Genomic DNA, 14825 nt, shown 5'->3' on the forward strand with positions numbered 1-14825 from the left:
ATTGCCTGGAGTAGTAGTTGGATTTGTAGCTGGACTTGAAACGAGTTTTGCCTGAGGGGTGGGACAGCTGATCAACCTACTTGCTAGCACATGTGTGCAGGAACTTCTGGCATGATGGCTCCATCAAAAAACTGATAGAAACCATGGTGGATAAAGGTACAGGGACTTGTGTGCATTATATAGCACTTGTTAAAATCTTGATGCTGCAGCATGTGCAGTCCACAGTTTTGATGAGCAAAGAAATAAAACAGAAAATCGACCTTGAAGAAAATAGCAAATAGTGCAGACTGTGACGTGGAATTCAGATCAGGAAGATTTTGCCTTTGTGGGACTGAAAACATGCCTGGGAATAAGAGGAGGTTTTGAGGGTGTTTTCAGCGTTACAGCTACTTACTGGGAGCTCTGCACCTGAAACGTGTGCTTTGAGAGGCAAGTGGAAGTTAGTGGGCAGGTAGTTTTTTATTCATCACTCTTTTTTTTTTTTTTTTTTTTTTTTTTTTCCTCCTTCTTTTCCATAGGATCAATATGCTAATGCTTTTCTCCATGATGACAACATGAATTTTCGAGTAAACCTGCACAGGATGGTGAGTTTTTCCTGTGGATGCTTTGCTTTCTCTCTTTGGGATGAGAACATGGGATTCAAGTCTCTGCATGCTGAAAAACTGTCACATATCTAACCTAGATTGCTAAGGCATGTGGAAGTGCTGTCAGAATTGCAGCAGTTGGAGCATGATTTTAAAATCACTCCCAGAATGTCTCACTCCTTCAAAGGATAAAGAGCTGGTTGTACTGGTGTGAATTCAGAGACCTATGTAGCTGGAGAAGAGCTGTGTACTATGAGATCTCTGAGGAAATCTGTGACAGGGAGAATGTTCTGCCTTAAGCTTCAGCAAGCATTAGTCCTCATGTGATATATTAATAGCCAGTTGGAGTTGCATTGAGTTCTCTGATTTGGCTTATGTTTTCTCCTGAGAGTGGAGGATTCAGCTTCAAAGAGGACAATACATTTTCGGTGTATGTTTTTCCTGTAGGTATCTGTGGAGGAAGTGTCCTTACCTAGCTCATGGAGCTTTGTAGTTAGGGGTAACTGAGTGTTTCTCCTGCCTTGATGTACTCTGTTTTTATGGTGCTGGTGATTGCCACCTCATCTGACACTGGAGCAGTGTTTGGGAGTGTTACTGATCCCAGATAGAAATAAGCATAGTGTGAGGGTGCTACTCTTCCCCACTTAACAGCAAATTTGCTGCCCAGTTAGCCTTTCTGGTTTACTGCAGTCAAAGCCATTTGATACTGCATGTGCTATTAAGAATGCAGATCAGACTTCTGAGTCAGGAGCAAATCGATAGGTTTCCAAGGGAAAGAAATTACTATGTGATGTTTTTTGTTCTGTGATACAACAGTGCCCTGTAGTTACACACCTAGAATAACAAAAACCTGGTGGTCAGCGTGCTGAAAAGCAAGCAAAATTATTTTAGTTCAGCTGTGGCCTTCAGAACTAATATAAATGAGATAGCAGTTGGAGAAAAAGACAGAGGGAATCTGTGCTGATGGTGGCATTTGCATGAGAAATGCAATAATACACAGAATGTCACTTCAGGCTTATTCTGACTTCTTTTCATCTTTGTGTGTTTCAAGCCGATGAGGCACAGGAAGAAAGCAGCAGACAAGAACTTGCCCTGTCGCCCGCTGGTGTGTGCAGTGCTTGGTGAGTACTGTAGAGCGCCCTGAAGAATCTTTTTGTTCTGCAGCAGAAATAGATGTGTAGATTCAGAGAAGGGATGGATGGACTTAAAAATAAGGTAATTAAGTAAGAAGATTTCCAGCAATGGACCGTCCATCTCTCTACTTGGCTGCCTCACAGAAAAGTTCAGTCCAAGATTGCTGCTCTGTAGCAAGAAATCCTGTGTACATTTGCAGTAAGTTTTGCAGAAGCCTTTTGGCCCTGAATATGTAACAGTAGGGAGGGCAGATGATTAATAAATTCAGAGTTTTAAGTGATGGTAGTGACAGCTGGTCACAAGTACCATCTAGATGATGAAATGAGAACAAACCTATGGAGAAGACAAATGCTTGTTGAGGAAGTCTTGCTGGCCATTTAGCCTTTTCTGAGGGGAAAAAAAAACCACCATGGGTTTGTCAGTATCAAGGATTGTTTTTGCTTGTGGATGGAGGCACAGCTGAAAGCTTTTCACACAGTGAATGATGAAATTATGAGACTCATTGCCACGGAGGCCAAAAGTATAAATGGATACAGAGATAGATGGAGGCTGGCTTTTAAGCCTGATGAAATGGAAGCAGTCTTGGAGTCCAGCATTTTCAAAAGCATTTCCATGTTTGTTGAAGGCACAGTGGAACAAATAGGGGATGAATCATTCTAGACTTCCCAGATACCATGTACTTCTGCCCTGGACTTATTTTTTATCACTATTCAGTCGTATTTCTGGGCTATTAGCACCCTTTGAGGTTATGTCTCCCAGTTGTCACCAGTGGCACAGCTTAAGCGTTTTGTGCTGAAGTGAGAACACACACATCTTTGAGCAGTGTTTTATTGGCTGAACTGTAGTAACTTCTCTTTTTCAATTGCATTTTTGAGTTCTTTACTCACAGAGGGATAACAAGAGACATTTTTTGTTTATTTGCTGAAGGAGTCTTGGGCAGAACTGCAGTCTGTGTTAAGAGCAGCCTAGATGTACTTCAGAATTTATTTGGTGATAAATAGGTATTCTCTGTAACATCTTCTCTGACGGTAAACCTCTTTGTTGTGTTATTTCTGATGAGAATAATTTTCTAAAATGTACTTCTCAAAGGACTTTTCCTCTAGTGACAGGGCTTGAAATATGGGAGCAATTCCAAGCATCAGGATTCATGATGTGTTATTCAATTGACTAGTACTGGTGGAAAACATGCCCTAAGTTTTCAGTATGCTTTTTAATTCCAGAGGATGTGTAGTTCTCCTTCATCAAAAGAAAAATTAAGATGTGTTTCTTCTAAGTAGGGCTATTGGCTGGTAGGAAAGGTGATAGGGATTAGTTTGATTTCCTCACTGTCTACTAGAATTTATCTGTGGCTAGCTCATTACTTACTTTCTCATTTTCTTTTCCATCAGATTTGATGGTGGAGTTCATCGTGACACACATGATGAAAGAATTTCCTATGGATCTCTACATGTAAGTGTCTATAGGATGTCTCCTGGTTTCATTTGAAGGTTGAATTTGGATGGAATTCTAGTCATGTAACAGTCTTCTGGCTGAAATAACATTTTGTGGGTGGTGGAGAGCAGGATGGCTTTTCATGAACTCTTCCAGCAATTTTTTCTACTTCTGAAATGCTCTGTGTGCCAGGAAAATTGAAAGCAAAATGAATTTCCACCTTTCAGGCTGATTTCCTAATCTACTTGATCAAATACAAGGAGCTTTTCAATCTGAAAGAGGCTTCATAATGCACATTCATTGCAAGAATCCCTGCTTCTCAGAAGCTGAGTTTTGGTCTAGAAACTGAAAAGACAGTTTTGGGAGGGGGAAAAAAAGAAAAAAAGAAGGATGATTGATGTGAAGCCTGGCAGGCAATGTGGGGAGTGGAAAAGAGGTTTAAGCCTGAAGTAGCTTGCTAGTTTGTCAGGGTAAAACTTAACAGTGGGGGAAAAGGAGAGGAGGACAGGGCACTTGCTGTGTCTCATTTGGCTCTTAGAATGCTTTGTTCTGATTTGGCCTGAAGGGCAGAAATAGGATTTAGGCAGATCATTGGCTTTGCTTAGAGTACTGAATTTCCCTTAGACTTGAGCAACACTGTATACTGTAGAAGAGATACAGGTAGTTGGGCTGTTATCCTTGAAAGTGGCTCCTCAGCATGTTCCAATTTTGTTCAGATAACCTCAGAACTGCATTGCCTTTGCAAGGGTTATACAGTTCAATTACGCTATAGTTCAGTTACACAAATACACAAGTTCTCAATTTGTGAGAAATGTATTCGTAATGACAATAACAGAGTTAATTGTAGATAGTGCATAGAGATTTCACAAGAAAGCTGTGAAATGTTTGGGCTCAAAGGTGAGGTCACATCTAGAAACCCTTTGAGAGTGAGTATAATGAGGTGTAGCAACCATCAGTAGACATCTGTATCCATTCCTTTTGGCACATTTGTGCAGTCCTTACACTCCATTTCTGTCTGAAACCATCCCATACCAGACACTGTTATTGCAGAGAAAGTGGGTGTTCTGAATGCACAAATAGTGTCATATTTGTCTGCGTTACACTTTAAAGGTGAATATGAAGCTGCTCAATGAAGAACATATTAATATTTAAAAGATAAATCCAGGTTCCTTTGACTAAAGGTGTTATTTTATCTGACACATATATTATGAATTCTTAGTGTAAAACTGAATAAACAAGGGCATCCTACCAGAATGGATGCAACTTCCACACTGAAGTATTGTGGTCTGGGAATCTGTAGAGCTTTAGCTGGTGCTCTGGCCCTTTAGGCAGGAATGCTAGGGCTGCTATGCCCTTCCTCATCTTTTTCTTTTTCCATGGCTTGCTTTCACCCAGAAATCTATGTGCCACTGTGTACAGCCAGTAGGTATCCGTGCTGAAATACATCTGCAGGGTATTTTGCAGTAACACTGTTGTAATCACAATTAAATGTTTCAGCGTTTGCCCAGTTCCTGCCAGTCTATTGCCTTAAATGGTTCTTTTGAAGAGGCCAGTTCTAGTCTTAAAGCCAGGCAGGTACATATGTGGAAAGCCAGTAACATCAGAAGTAGCTGTCTCTGTGGAGCTGTTGCTGTTCAAGATAGCTGTCTATGCTATCATAGTGTTTTTACTTTCTTCTCTTGGTTGAATTTACAAGAATCCAATTTCTAATACAGCATTTAATGTGATGCTCAGCTATCATGAATGATTTTACCTTTATTCCTCTGAAGTTAGCAGTTTTAGTCCTTTACCCATCATCATAATTTTGGGATCATCTAAGAGTCTGAAAAGATGAACAAATACCATTTGTATATTATTGAGGCTTTTTAAAGCTTTATTTTGAACTCTTCACCTCATTGTGAACAGCTACTATGCAAAAACTTTTGATTTGATTTCTCTGTCTGATGTTTAGTGTCTCTGCAGTGTCTTTTCAGAGAGGTGTTTGTGTTAGTGAGATGTTTTTGAGAAATAAGAATTTAAGGGAAAAAAGAGGAGATTTTCTCGTTTGAACTCCTCTTTTTCTAAATGTCAGTAACTAAAATAGGTTGGTCTAACAAACTCAAATTTGAATATATTTTCTGTCTTGTTCTTAATGGTGGCAAGTGCTAGCAATTTTAATTGCTATATTGTATATTCAATTCTCTTTTGGTTTTGGAGTATGATTGTGTACCTGTGAGCTTATATACTCTATTCTACGGAGCCTGTAGGATTTGGAGGCTTCACAAGTATGTAGCTTTATGTTGAAACATTTCAGACCTTGTAGGTGTGTTGCTTGCTCATTCCTAAGTTCATACTTAAGCCTGAAGTGAGCTGAAAGTCTTGCAGTTTTAGTTTCGCTGTGTAAGTTCCTTCAGCCTTGTCAGCTGGGCCAAAGAAGCTAAAAAAGCTCCATCATGAGCTGGATTTTCCAAAATCTGGTGGCAGTACCTCATACATAGGAAGCCTGCAAGTTGGATAACTCCTGGAAAGGTCCTCAGGTAAGGTCAACAAAGAAAGTATTATTTAAATACAAATGGCAATCTTGCATCTGTAGTCAGCCTAAGCATGTTGAGCTTGGACTGGTGTACAGGCCTCTTCCTCTGGTCTAATCTGCTTCATTCTTACGGATGTTGCTTTCCTTCTGGAGCCCAAACCCATGAGCCCCATCCTCCTTTGTTGGGGTTTTTGTTTGTCTACTTCCCTGCTGCTGCTGATTTCTGCGATGTTTCCAGGTTTGATGTGAAATTGCAGGGAAATACAATGCAGTTAATCCTTTGCCCTCTTCTTTTCCAGACGGTGTATTCAGATTGTGCACAAGCTGCTGTGTTACCAGAAGAAATGCAGAGTGAGGCTTCATTACACCTGGAGGGAGCTCTGGTCAGGTACTTTGCACCTGCATCTGCAGAGACAGTCAAATATAAAAAGCCTGTCTTTTTGGTGGCCATGGCTGCTTTGTCTATGGCTGTAAGGTTAGGCAGCAAGCATCGATTCTGTTAAATCATCTTTATTTTACTGCTTAGTTGCTACATGCAAATTACTTCTTCTAGACAGCCAGGTCATTATCATAATGGTAGCTAATTTACTTTCTTGTCTGGCCATGATCACCATGGTATCTGAGTGTCTTTATTTTTCATTACTTGAGTCCCTCTTCACCTGATTGGAGAAATGAAGTAATGTTTTATGCAGTAGTGTTTCTCTCCTTTCTTTGAGAGTAGAAAGGAGGCAAGCTCTTAGGTAAGATGGTGGTGGGCACTACTTTTCCTTTCCACTGTAGGAAGTGGATGCACGTGGAATTGTGTGTATGACTCCTGCTGATGAGAGCAACCTGGAAATGTCAGTAGGAAGGAAGAGAGGTGTTCAACTCTAACCTTTGCATCAATGACAGTGTGGTTTATGCCACTGGTGTCCCTTAAGAGAGTCTGAAGAGGTTTGACTTTATTCTTCTAATTTGGTGGGCACTGTGTTGTAGGACTGTTTTATGATGCAGTCATTGTGTGGGAAGTCTGTGGAAGACGATGGCAGAATGGATCCTTAGATGTAACAGACTCTTTAGTGGTTATGGTTTGTGCTCCTCTTCTAACCTTAAGAGCACTGAAGTAGCTCAGCAAGGAAAGTACAGTTAATCTCCAAGCTGCTGTGGCTTAAACAAGAGATTTATGAAAATTGAAGGGAACGTGAGCCTAATTGTGTTTTCCTGGAGCTGTGCTTGAGATTTAGGATCAGCGACTTGCTGGTGTAATGCAGCTCCTATCAGAAGTTTGAGCGAGGATGGCTTTTGAAAAGGTGGTGATGAGTGGCTTCTGAAGCTGCTCTTAATTAACACTAAGTACTTCCCTTCAGTAGCTTTGCGCAGCTGAGTGTAGGTACAGAGAAATAAACCAACAACCTGAATCAGGTTCAGTTATTAAATTTTTGCCTTACGTGACATGTGGCCTATTCAGGCTTCCTGAATTATTCCTGTAGAAGGTGAAGTGGGTGCTCCTAATTAAGGGATTAGTGATTTCTTTTCTGTAGCTTTCTTTAGAACAGAGCCCCTAGAGGCATGGCTGAAGCACAGTACTAGTTCAGGGGAAGAGCATGCACAATGTAGATGTATGCTGTGAATAGAAATTACATCTAGCAGCGTGCGCAGCATCTTCTGAGCTGTTACCAACAAACTGGATCCAGTCCTATTTGGCCAGAGTGAACTGGCTCTTTCATACACACTGGCATTGTAGGTATCCCAAAATAAGGCTTTCTCCTTGAAGGTACTGTTCCAGAGTTCAGAGAGTACGGTTTTTCGCATCTTTCAATCCTTGAATTTCCCTATTTTAGGGAGAAAAAGAAAAATCCTCGCAATACACTGAAATTCAGGGATGTTCTTGTTCTTGGTGTTTGCATAGTGCTTGGGAAATGTGAAGTGCCTCAGAAATGTTAGGTACTGCACATGCTTGGAAAGCAAAGCAGTCATATAGGAAGTTCTGGCTGGTCAAGTTTCTGTGAAAGACCAAGAATGTCTGCACAGCTGGTGTAGCTGAAGAGCTCCACACTTAGTGTAGGTTTCTGGTTGTTTTGAGAGATCCTCTCCTACAGAGTAACTTACAGTGTTTCAAATTCTTTTCTTATAAGGTGTTGAAGTGAACTGACATTCTTCAGCAGCTGCTAGGTGGTTCAGAGAGGCTGGAAAGACTCCCTGTGTTAAGTGGTATGTGCCCCTGTACAAGGGCGCATCCTGCCTGCCGCAGGTGTGTGTTTCTAGTGCTGCATGAGGCTGACTAAATGCTAATTGCCTGCTCTGTCTTGAGAGATATTTCATAATTAACTCTTATCCCTACTCAGATCTGTCAAGGCTGATCACTGACTGCCCAGGACATTGCTGCCTTTGATGTGGAAGAACGGATATTTTTCTAGTCTTGATCAATCTGTCAGACAGTGCCAAAACAGAGTACAGAGACTTATGCATTCATTTCTATGCAAGGTGAGCATACTCACCTTGAGGCTTTTGCTTTGGACTGACGGATGCGTTGTCACTGCTGGATGAACAGCTGAAAGGGAACATCTGTGCACTCACTGTAAGGCCTGATGGAGCACCTGAGATCTCAGACATGTTTTACAGGTCTTCAAGCCCACGTTCATCTTCTTGAATGGCAAGTTTGTGACAGGTGGGCATAGCCCTTGTTGTGTAGTGTGAGTGACTGCAGTATGGAAGTCCCCTGCATAACTGGATGGAACAGAGGAGGAGAAGGGAATGGGTGTATGGAAGTCTTGAAAAGAAGGCAAGGGATTTTACATGGGAATTTGGCATGTGAAGAGAGTTGTTTCAAGTAAAAACTGAGTGGGAGAAAAAGACAAAGGGAATACTTTGGGATGAGGTAGTAGTCTGGAGTGTGGAGGAACTGAGAGTTTGTAGGTGGAAGCAGTAGCAATGTATAGAGCCTTCTGCTCAACTGCTGGTTCTAATGTTAGCTATTCCCTGATTAAGGAAAGCCACTCGTGTCATGTGCTAGATAGATGCTCTTCCTTTATGGGTGCTCTATCTTCAGTATGGAATGCCAGCAGAACTTGGAGAAAGTTTCTGCCTTTCTTTTTTTGATTTCTGTGGCAAGGAGTGCAGAGAAAAGCAGTGGAGCCACATGCTTGGCATCACTCAAGACACATACCCAACTGCTCGTGCTGTCTGCAATACTCCTGATCTTAGCTCCTACTTGACATTTTAGCAGTTTATTATTTTCAGTTCAGTCATCCCTGTTTGGTACATGGCTCTTCCTTTTGAGCTTTTTCAGATTTTTCTGCTGTGACTGTATACTCATTCTGGTGACTAGCATGAAGTTTTGGCTAAGGTCAGAAAATGTACATGGATATGACTGTTTCCTTATTCCCGCGTGGGTATGGGGGGCAACATGCAGGGCTGGTATGCCAAATAACTGATACTGAAGGAACAACTAATTCACTGGATGTCATGTGTAAGATACTTAATAGTGCTTACGAGAAAACTTCACTTGGTAACAACCTGTTCCCTACTTCCAGAAATACCATGTTTTGTCCAGTGTTTTTCTTGAGCTCTGCTTAAGTCATGGGAGAGTTTGATTTTGCTGGTTATAGAGTTGAAGTTGAGTTTTAGTTGTTGAACTCTTTCCTAGCCAGTATGTACAGCACTTGGGTGATGGAAGGTGCTATATATGTTTTTGTTGTCAAGCACATATAAGCTATGCCAAAAGAATTTTCGTGAGTCATTTAAGCTTTTTATATAAAAATACCTCATTTCTTCAACTTCTCCCACCTCAAAATTAGTAACGCTTAAGCAATTTGCTCTGAGCTTAGAGGGTACAGGTAAATTCCTTGCAGTTGCTATGGTTTGCTTTAGGTAGAAGTCATTTTTAAAGAAACTGAAAACCAGTTCTAATATAGACTTAAAATGGCAAGAGTATGTCACATGAATATATGTATAATAGTGAATAATGCTGAAATAGCTAGTTATTAGGGCAATTAAACACAAAGTTGGATTATAAATGAGTTTTGACGTAATAGAAAGCACTGAAATTCAGTTCCCAAATCATTGTGATGTACAGGCTATGGTTTCTTATCTTATAGATTGGCTATTTTTGACAGATGCTGAATGTACTGTTAAAATGAAGATGCTTCAAATGCCTTCATCAAGCAGTTGGTATTTATCCACTTTTATTTGGGGATTATCAGAGTAAACTTTTGCAATGCTGCTGAACAAAATATGCTTTTATTCTTTGTCTGGACTGCTTGGACTTTCTGTCAGTTTCTCTATTTAGAAGGTGGAGATAATATTCTCAAATTCTTAGGGGGTGAATACTAAAGAAGTGAAATGTTCCTCTGTGGAATGTATTTCAGCAACAGAAATACTAAATAGTTATTACTACAGTGTTTGTTAACAATGGCATTTCTGGTTTTCCAGCTATTGATAAAGTCTGCCTCAGCACTCTGATTTGTGCTGCTGAACACACTGGAAATCAGATGAGATGAAGGGCAGATGCAACATCGAGTCCTGCTGTCATTCTGCAGCAGCTGCCTGGCAAGGAAAGCTTGTTGTCTTGCAACTTTTGTGGAGACAGGATTCATGTACTGATGTACCAGACAGTTTAGTTCACTGGTGAAAGGTCACTAATTGCTGTGAGAGTATGAAAGGGTACAGGGCTGTTTGGACGGTTAGAAAATGGTTTGAAGACTTTGGAAAAAATAAAGAAATAATTAAAACGTATTCAAAGGTAGCTGATAAAGGTAACTGTAGGGATAGGGCAAAAGGAACAGGAGTTTGTGTGTTGAGTGTAAGATGCGTTCATAACAGGAAATTACAGTGAGTGAAAGAAGGCCTATTTGTTAAATGGTTCTAAGTGAGCTGTACTGTTTTGGAATGAAAAATTATTATGTGAGACTTGACCTTTCGAATACCTTCCAGCAAAAACACGTTCAGACTTAACTCTACTGCTTGTAAACTCTGAAGAGAACTGTAGAACAAATGTTAGAGTTCTGTCACCTTAGTATATTAACATACACTACCTAGTGCATGCTTTACCAAGTCATTTCTCCATGCCTTTTGGCTGTGGGAAGCCAGTGCAACCTTTTGAAGCTGCACCTCCTCCATGTGACGGAGCTCCAGGCGCGTATTCTCTGCTGAAGGTTTGGGATCCCTCAACTCACTCAGGAGTATAAGATGATGCAGAGTTTCTAAGGAGAGTGCCACCCCATGGAGTGAGGCTCAAAGTGGGAGGAATGGGCTTCTTCCTGTAGATCCCAGAGATGGAGCTGCTGAAAACAGCAGTGGTTCAGTGGGAGCATCAGGAACGGAGAGGAAGAGGCAAGAAGAAAGTCCAGGCAGGGTAAGGGAGAACTGCTGAGCAGCTGCAAGAGGAATGAGAGCTGTGAACTGATCGGGTGGATGAGATGAGTGTTAGGTCTGGGAGGCTGGAGGTGATTGCGTGTGAGGAGGGCTGAGAGGCCCTGAGCATGGGAAGCTGGAGAGAATGGGTAGAACTGGGTCAGGGTGGGAAGCTGCTGTAGTAGGAGGAATGAAAGGTCTCTATTGTTTTCTCAGGAGGACTGGGGGGGCTAGGAGGTGTCACTGGATAGAAACTTCAGATGAGAAATCACCTAACCTGATGATCTAAAGAGAGAACTATTCATCATTTTTAACTTTAAATTTTCTTATTCTCCTATTTGGATGTCTTCTTGGGACCTTGCTTTGATGTGGGGGAACTTGAAGAATGAAAGCTACTGTCCTAGCTAAGGTGTGTATCCTGGGCAGCTTTTTTTTCCAGCGCTTCTTAGTTTGCATGCTTATTGCATGCTTAAAATAAGAGAGGACATTTCCTTAGCAGCATGGCTGCAACAGGCAAAACGTCATTTTGTGACTTCTGTCTTTGCCAAAAAGGACATGGGCAGGATTTCATAGCTCTTATGGTAATGTCCCAAGGGCTGAGATTCTTTGCTGTGGGACTGTAAAACCAGCAGTTGCTGGGTGCTGCTACATGCTGGATATGGCAGCAGTTTTATGCACCTGAGCTGATGAATTTGTGGTTTGTACAAATGAGCTTGTACAGTTATAGAAGTTGAATGTTATTTCCCTCTCTGCTATTAATTGATCTTTACTAGTATTTATGTGATTGGAAGTGTTACTGAGTGATGTCCTTTAGCATTTGGATGAATGGAGTGATTAAGTGGAGGTTTTTGGACTTAGCATGTGTCTAAATGACTCAGTAAATCAGTAATAGAATTGTGATTAACTTCCTTTATATACAGTGCCCTGTTCTTGCTTGTTGCAGCTCACTTCACTCTTACCTTAGAAAGGTAACTGGCATGCTTCTTTTTACGTTCTTATCTCTGAAATTAAAAGAAAATTTGTAATACCAACTATAGTAGGACAGGCTCACAAGCACTTGTGCTTGTTGATTCTAGGAAGGTTTCTGAAAAGATGATGCAGTAACACAGGAGCAATGGAAGAACAGAACTGCTCAGACTAAGGCAGTAACTGTTACGTGCTGTGGATTAGGTAGTGGAGTTGCCCTTTCTCACACTTGCTTGGACATGTAGTACGGTGTTGGCTCAACCCTGGTACAGGGGTGCAACTATTAGTCCTCTTTGCTGCTTCAGTGAAATTAGGAAAGGATGGAAATTGAAAGGTCGTTTTATAAAAGAAGTCTTGCCTTTGGCTACGTTGATGTTAATTGGCTTATTAAATGATTACTTTAATTTTTACTTCTGGTAGCTCTCTGCATTGCCCCAAAGGAAACACGAGTCCCACCCTTAAAAGCTTACAAGCAGCTGATGCATGAAGTTTGTAAGAAAGGCTATAAGTGCTGTCACTCTGCTGGTTGGCCACTTTCTTACTAACCTTTCCACATCACCTCTTTCAGCCCAAACTAAAACTCTTCTGTGGTAAGAGCATAGATGTGTTTGATGAAAAACAATAGTATAAATCCCCTAAAGCAGATAGTGTGAGAAATGCAAAAGTGGAGTGGCTTTCTTTTAAAGAGAATATTGAAAGTTTCCTGTGTTGGGTATTTCTAGGAAGCATCTCCTTTTGCTTGCTTATTTCTTAGTTTACTATTACTTGACTGTAATGGCCATTGCTTTGTTTTAATACACTTCAACATAATCAGTGATGAGTTTTGGTTTCAGTTGCTGATGGCCACAGATACGTAGCTGTCACTGATTGCTTGGGGGGATCAGGATGGGAATTCTTCATCTAACACCTTTAAGTCATACTTGACAGATCTCATCAGTGTGTGTTGTTCTGTGCTGTAGAATACTTTTTTAAAATTATTTTTATTTTTCACATGTTGCTAACACTGAAGAATTTGCTTGTGAATCCCTCAGAGCTTGCAGATCACGGTGACCTAGTAAGAGAGAGGATAGCTTCCCATGAGATTATCATGGTATTGATGATAGAACAGAGAAACAGCTGTTTGCAGCCATTTCTTCTGCTCTGAGGGGCTGCAGTGCTCAGAACGCACTATTCTGAGCCTATTTACCCTCCTAACTTCCTGTTTTCAAGAAGCAGCCCTCCTGGGCCGCCTATCTTGCTGTCTTTCCATGTCCATACTCACGTTTCTGCTTTTTCCTCATGTTTATCCTTTCTGAATTGGCTCTGGTTTTTGGTCCTTCAGGAAGGTGTACAATCTTCACTCTCAAGACTGCTTTTGAATGAAGGTGAACCTACGCTATCGGTCAGGATAGAGTTAAGCTCAGGCTTCCCTCTCCTTTAAAGAGGAATGAAAGTTGTGAGTGTATTTTTAATTATATCTTATTTTAAAAAAAAAGGACAAACTACCTTTTTAAGAAGAAGGCATATTGTTCACCTCAGTAACAATAGGTGAAGGTAAAGTTTAGATGAAGCTGGAAAACTTGTTTCTGGCATTTCCATTAATCTTGAGATTTTTACACCATTGGCTGCAGTTAGATGGGAACAGCAAGTACCAGGGATGGGAACTATATAAAGTAAAGGATTGGAAATGAATTGGCCTGCTCACCTGATCCTGGGAGCCATTGGGTTATGCCAGCATGTGCTTCAACCCTCTGGCATGCTGCTGTTTCTCGTTAAGGCTGCTCTTCTGCTGTACCTTGACAGTTAGAGGAAGAAGAGGAACAGCTGTAGAGGTGCTGGTGATGGGAGGATGGGGACATGCCAGTAGCAGGCTGCTGACTGCCACGGAGCTTTGGCAGCTGGGCACATGAATTTGGCAGTGCCTGTCGTGGCAGCAGGGAGAGGAGCCAGCCAGCCAGGCAAATTGTTTCAACCCAGAGCAGGTTGCTCCCTCGTTATCAGAGCAAAGGAGAGGAGCTGAAGCATGTTACATAGCGGTGCTGATGGAGCAGGTATCTCTTCCCCTGCTCCCCTGGGAGCAGCGTCAGGAAACGATCTTGTTCCTAGTGCTTTGCCTGATTGACAGGGAGCTGCAAGTGCTGTCCCTGAGTAATTGGTTAACTTGTCCAGGGATGCTGGGGTAGTTTGTGCCTGCAGGGATTCTGCTGCATTAGTTTGTAATAATGATGTCGCTGTTTCTTGGACACATTTCCTCTTCCTACTGCTCTATTTGGAAGCTACCTCTAGTTCTTTTCTGTCAAACCCTGTCTGTAGATATTCATCTCCTGCTGAGTTTGTTTTGATCACTGTTCACTGATTGTTTGCTCATGCTGAATGTGGCCAGATCTGCTCCCTTGTAATGCTCAGGTCATCTCTATATTTCAAATTTGAGCCTGTTGCTTCTGAATTTCTCATCAGATATGGCATTTATTACAGGTGATTACTCTGTTCCGTGGTCTCTCTTGTTCCTTGTAACAGCACAGAGAAAACAATTTGAATGTGTGATTATCCAGGCTTAGCTAGCTCTAATGATTTCCAGTCTAGAATAGGAGACTGGATCCATTCACGCTTGTGGTATTGTCATGCTGTGTGAGTCTGTTTCCATACTTTATGCTGTAGTTGCCCAAAGATGTGAATGAAGGGAGTCGAGCTGATTTTTGGAATCTGAAAAAATATGCTGAGAAAGCATTGATTGGCTTCCTTCTCTTCAGCAGGCGTTTGGTGTTGGCTACTGTTTGGGACAGAACACTAAGCCTTTGCTCTGCCCTGGTGCAGCTGGGGCTTGTGGTGGCTCAATGATTTCAAGCCACTTAGATGCAAAGGGACAGATCTGTAGCAGGGAACCTCTG

The 14825-nt window shown here is 41.5% G+C and overlaps 1 protein-coding gene across 2 annotated transcripts in view; it reads left to right on the plus strand.

Moving 5' to 3' along the window:
• ARMH3 (armadillo like helical domain containing 3) overlaps positions 1–14825 on the plus strand; it is a 104955-nt gene that overhangs the window by 27857 nt on the left and 62273 nt on the right. For both annotated transcript variants that reach the window (XM_048944797.1, XM_048944798.1), the window contains exons 17-20: positions 519–584; positions 1636–1705; positions 3107–3167; positions 5961–6049. In XM_048944797.1, the coding sequence (XP_048800754.1) occupies positions 519–584; positions 1636–1705; positions 3107–3167; positions 5961–6049 (286 nt within the window). The remainder of the gene's footprint in view (positions 1–518; positions 585–1635; positions 1706–3106; positions 3168–5960; positions 6050–14825) is intronic.

This window comes from Lagopus muta, chromosome 5 (genome assembly GCF_023343835.1).
Source record: "Lagopus muta isolate bLagMut1 chromosome 5, bLagMut1 primary, whole genome shotgun sequence".
Taxonomy (NCBI): domain Eukaryota; kingdom Metazoa; phylum Chordata; class Aves; order Galliformes; family Phasianidae; genus Lagopus; species Lagopus muta.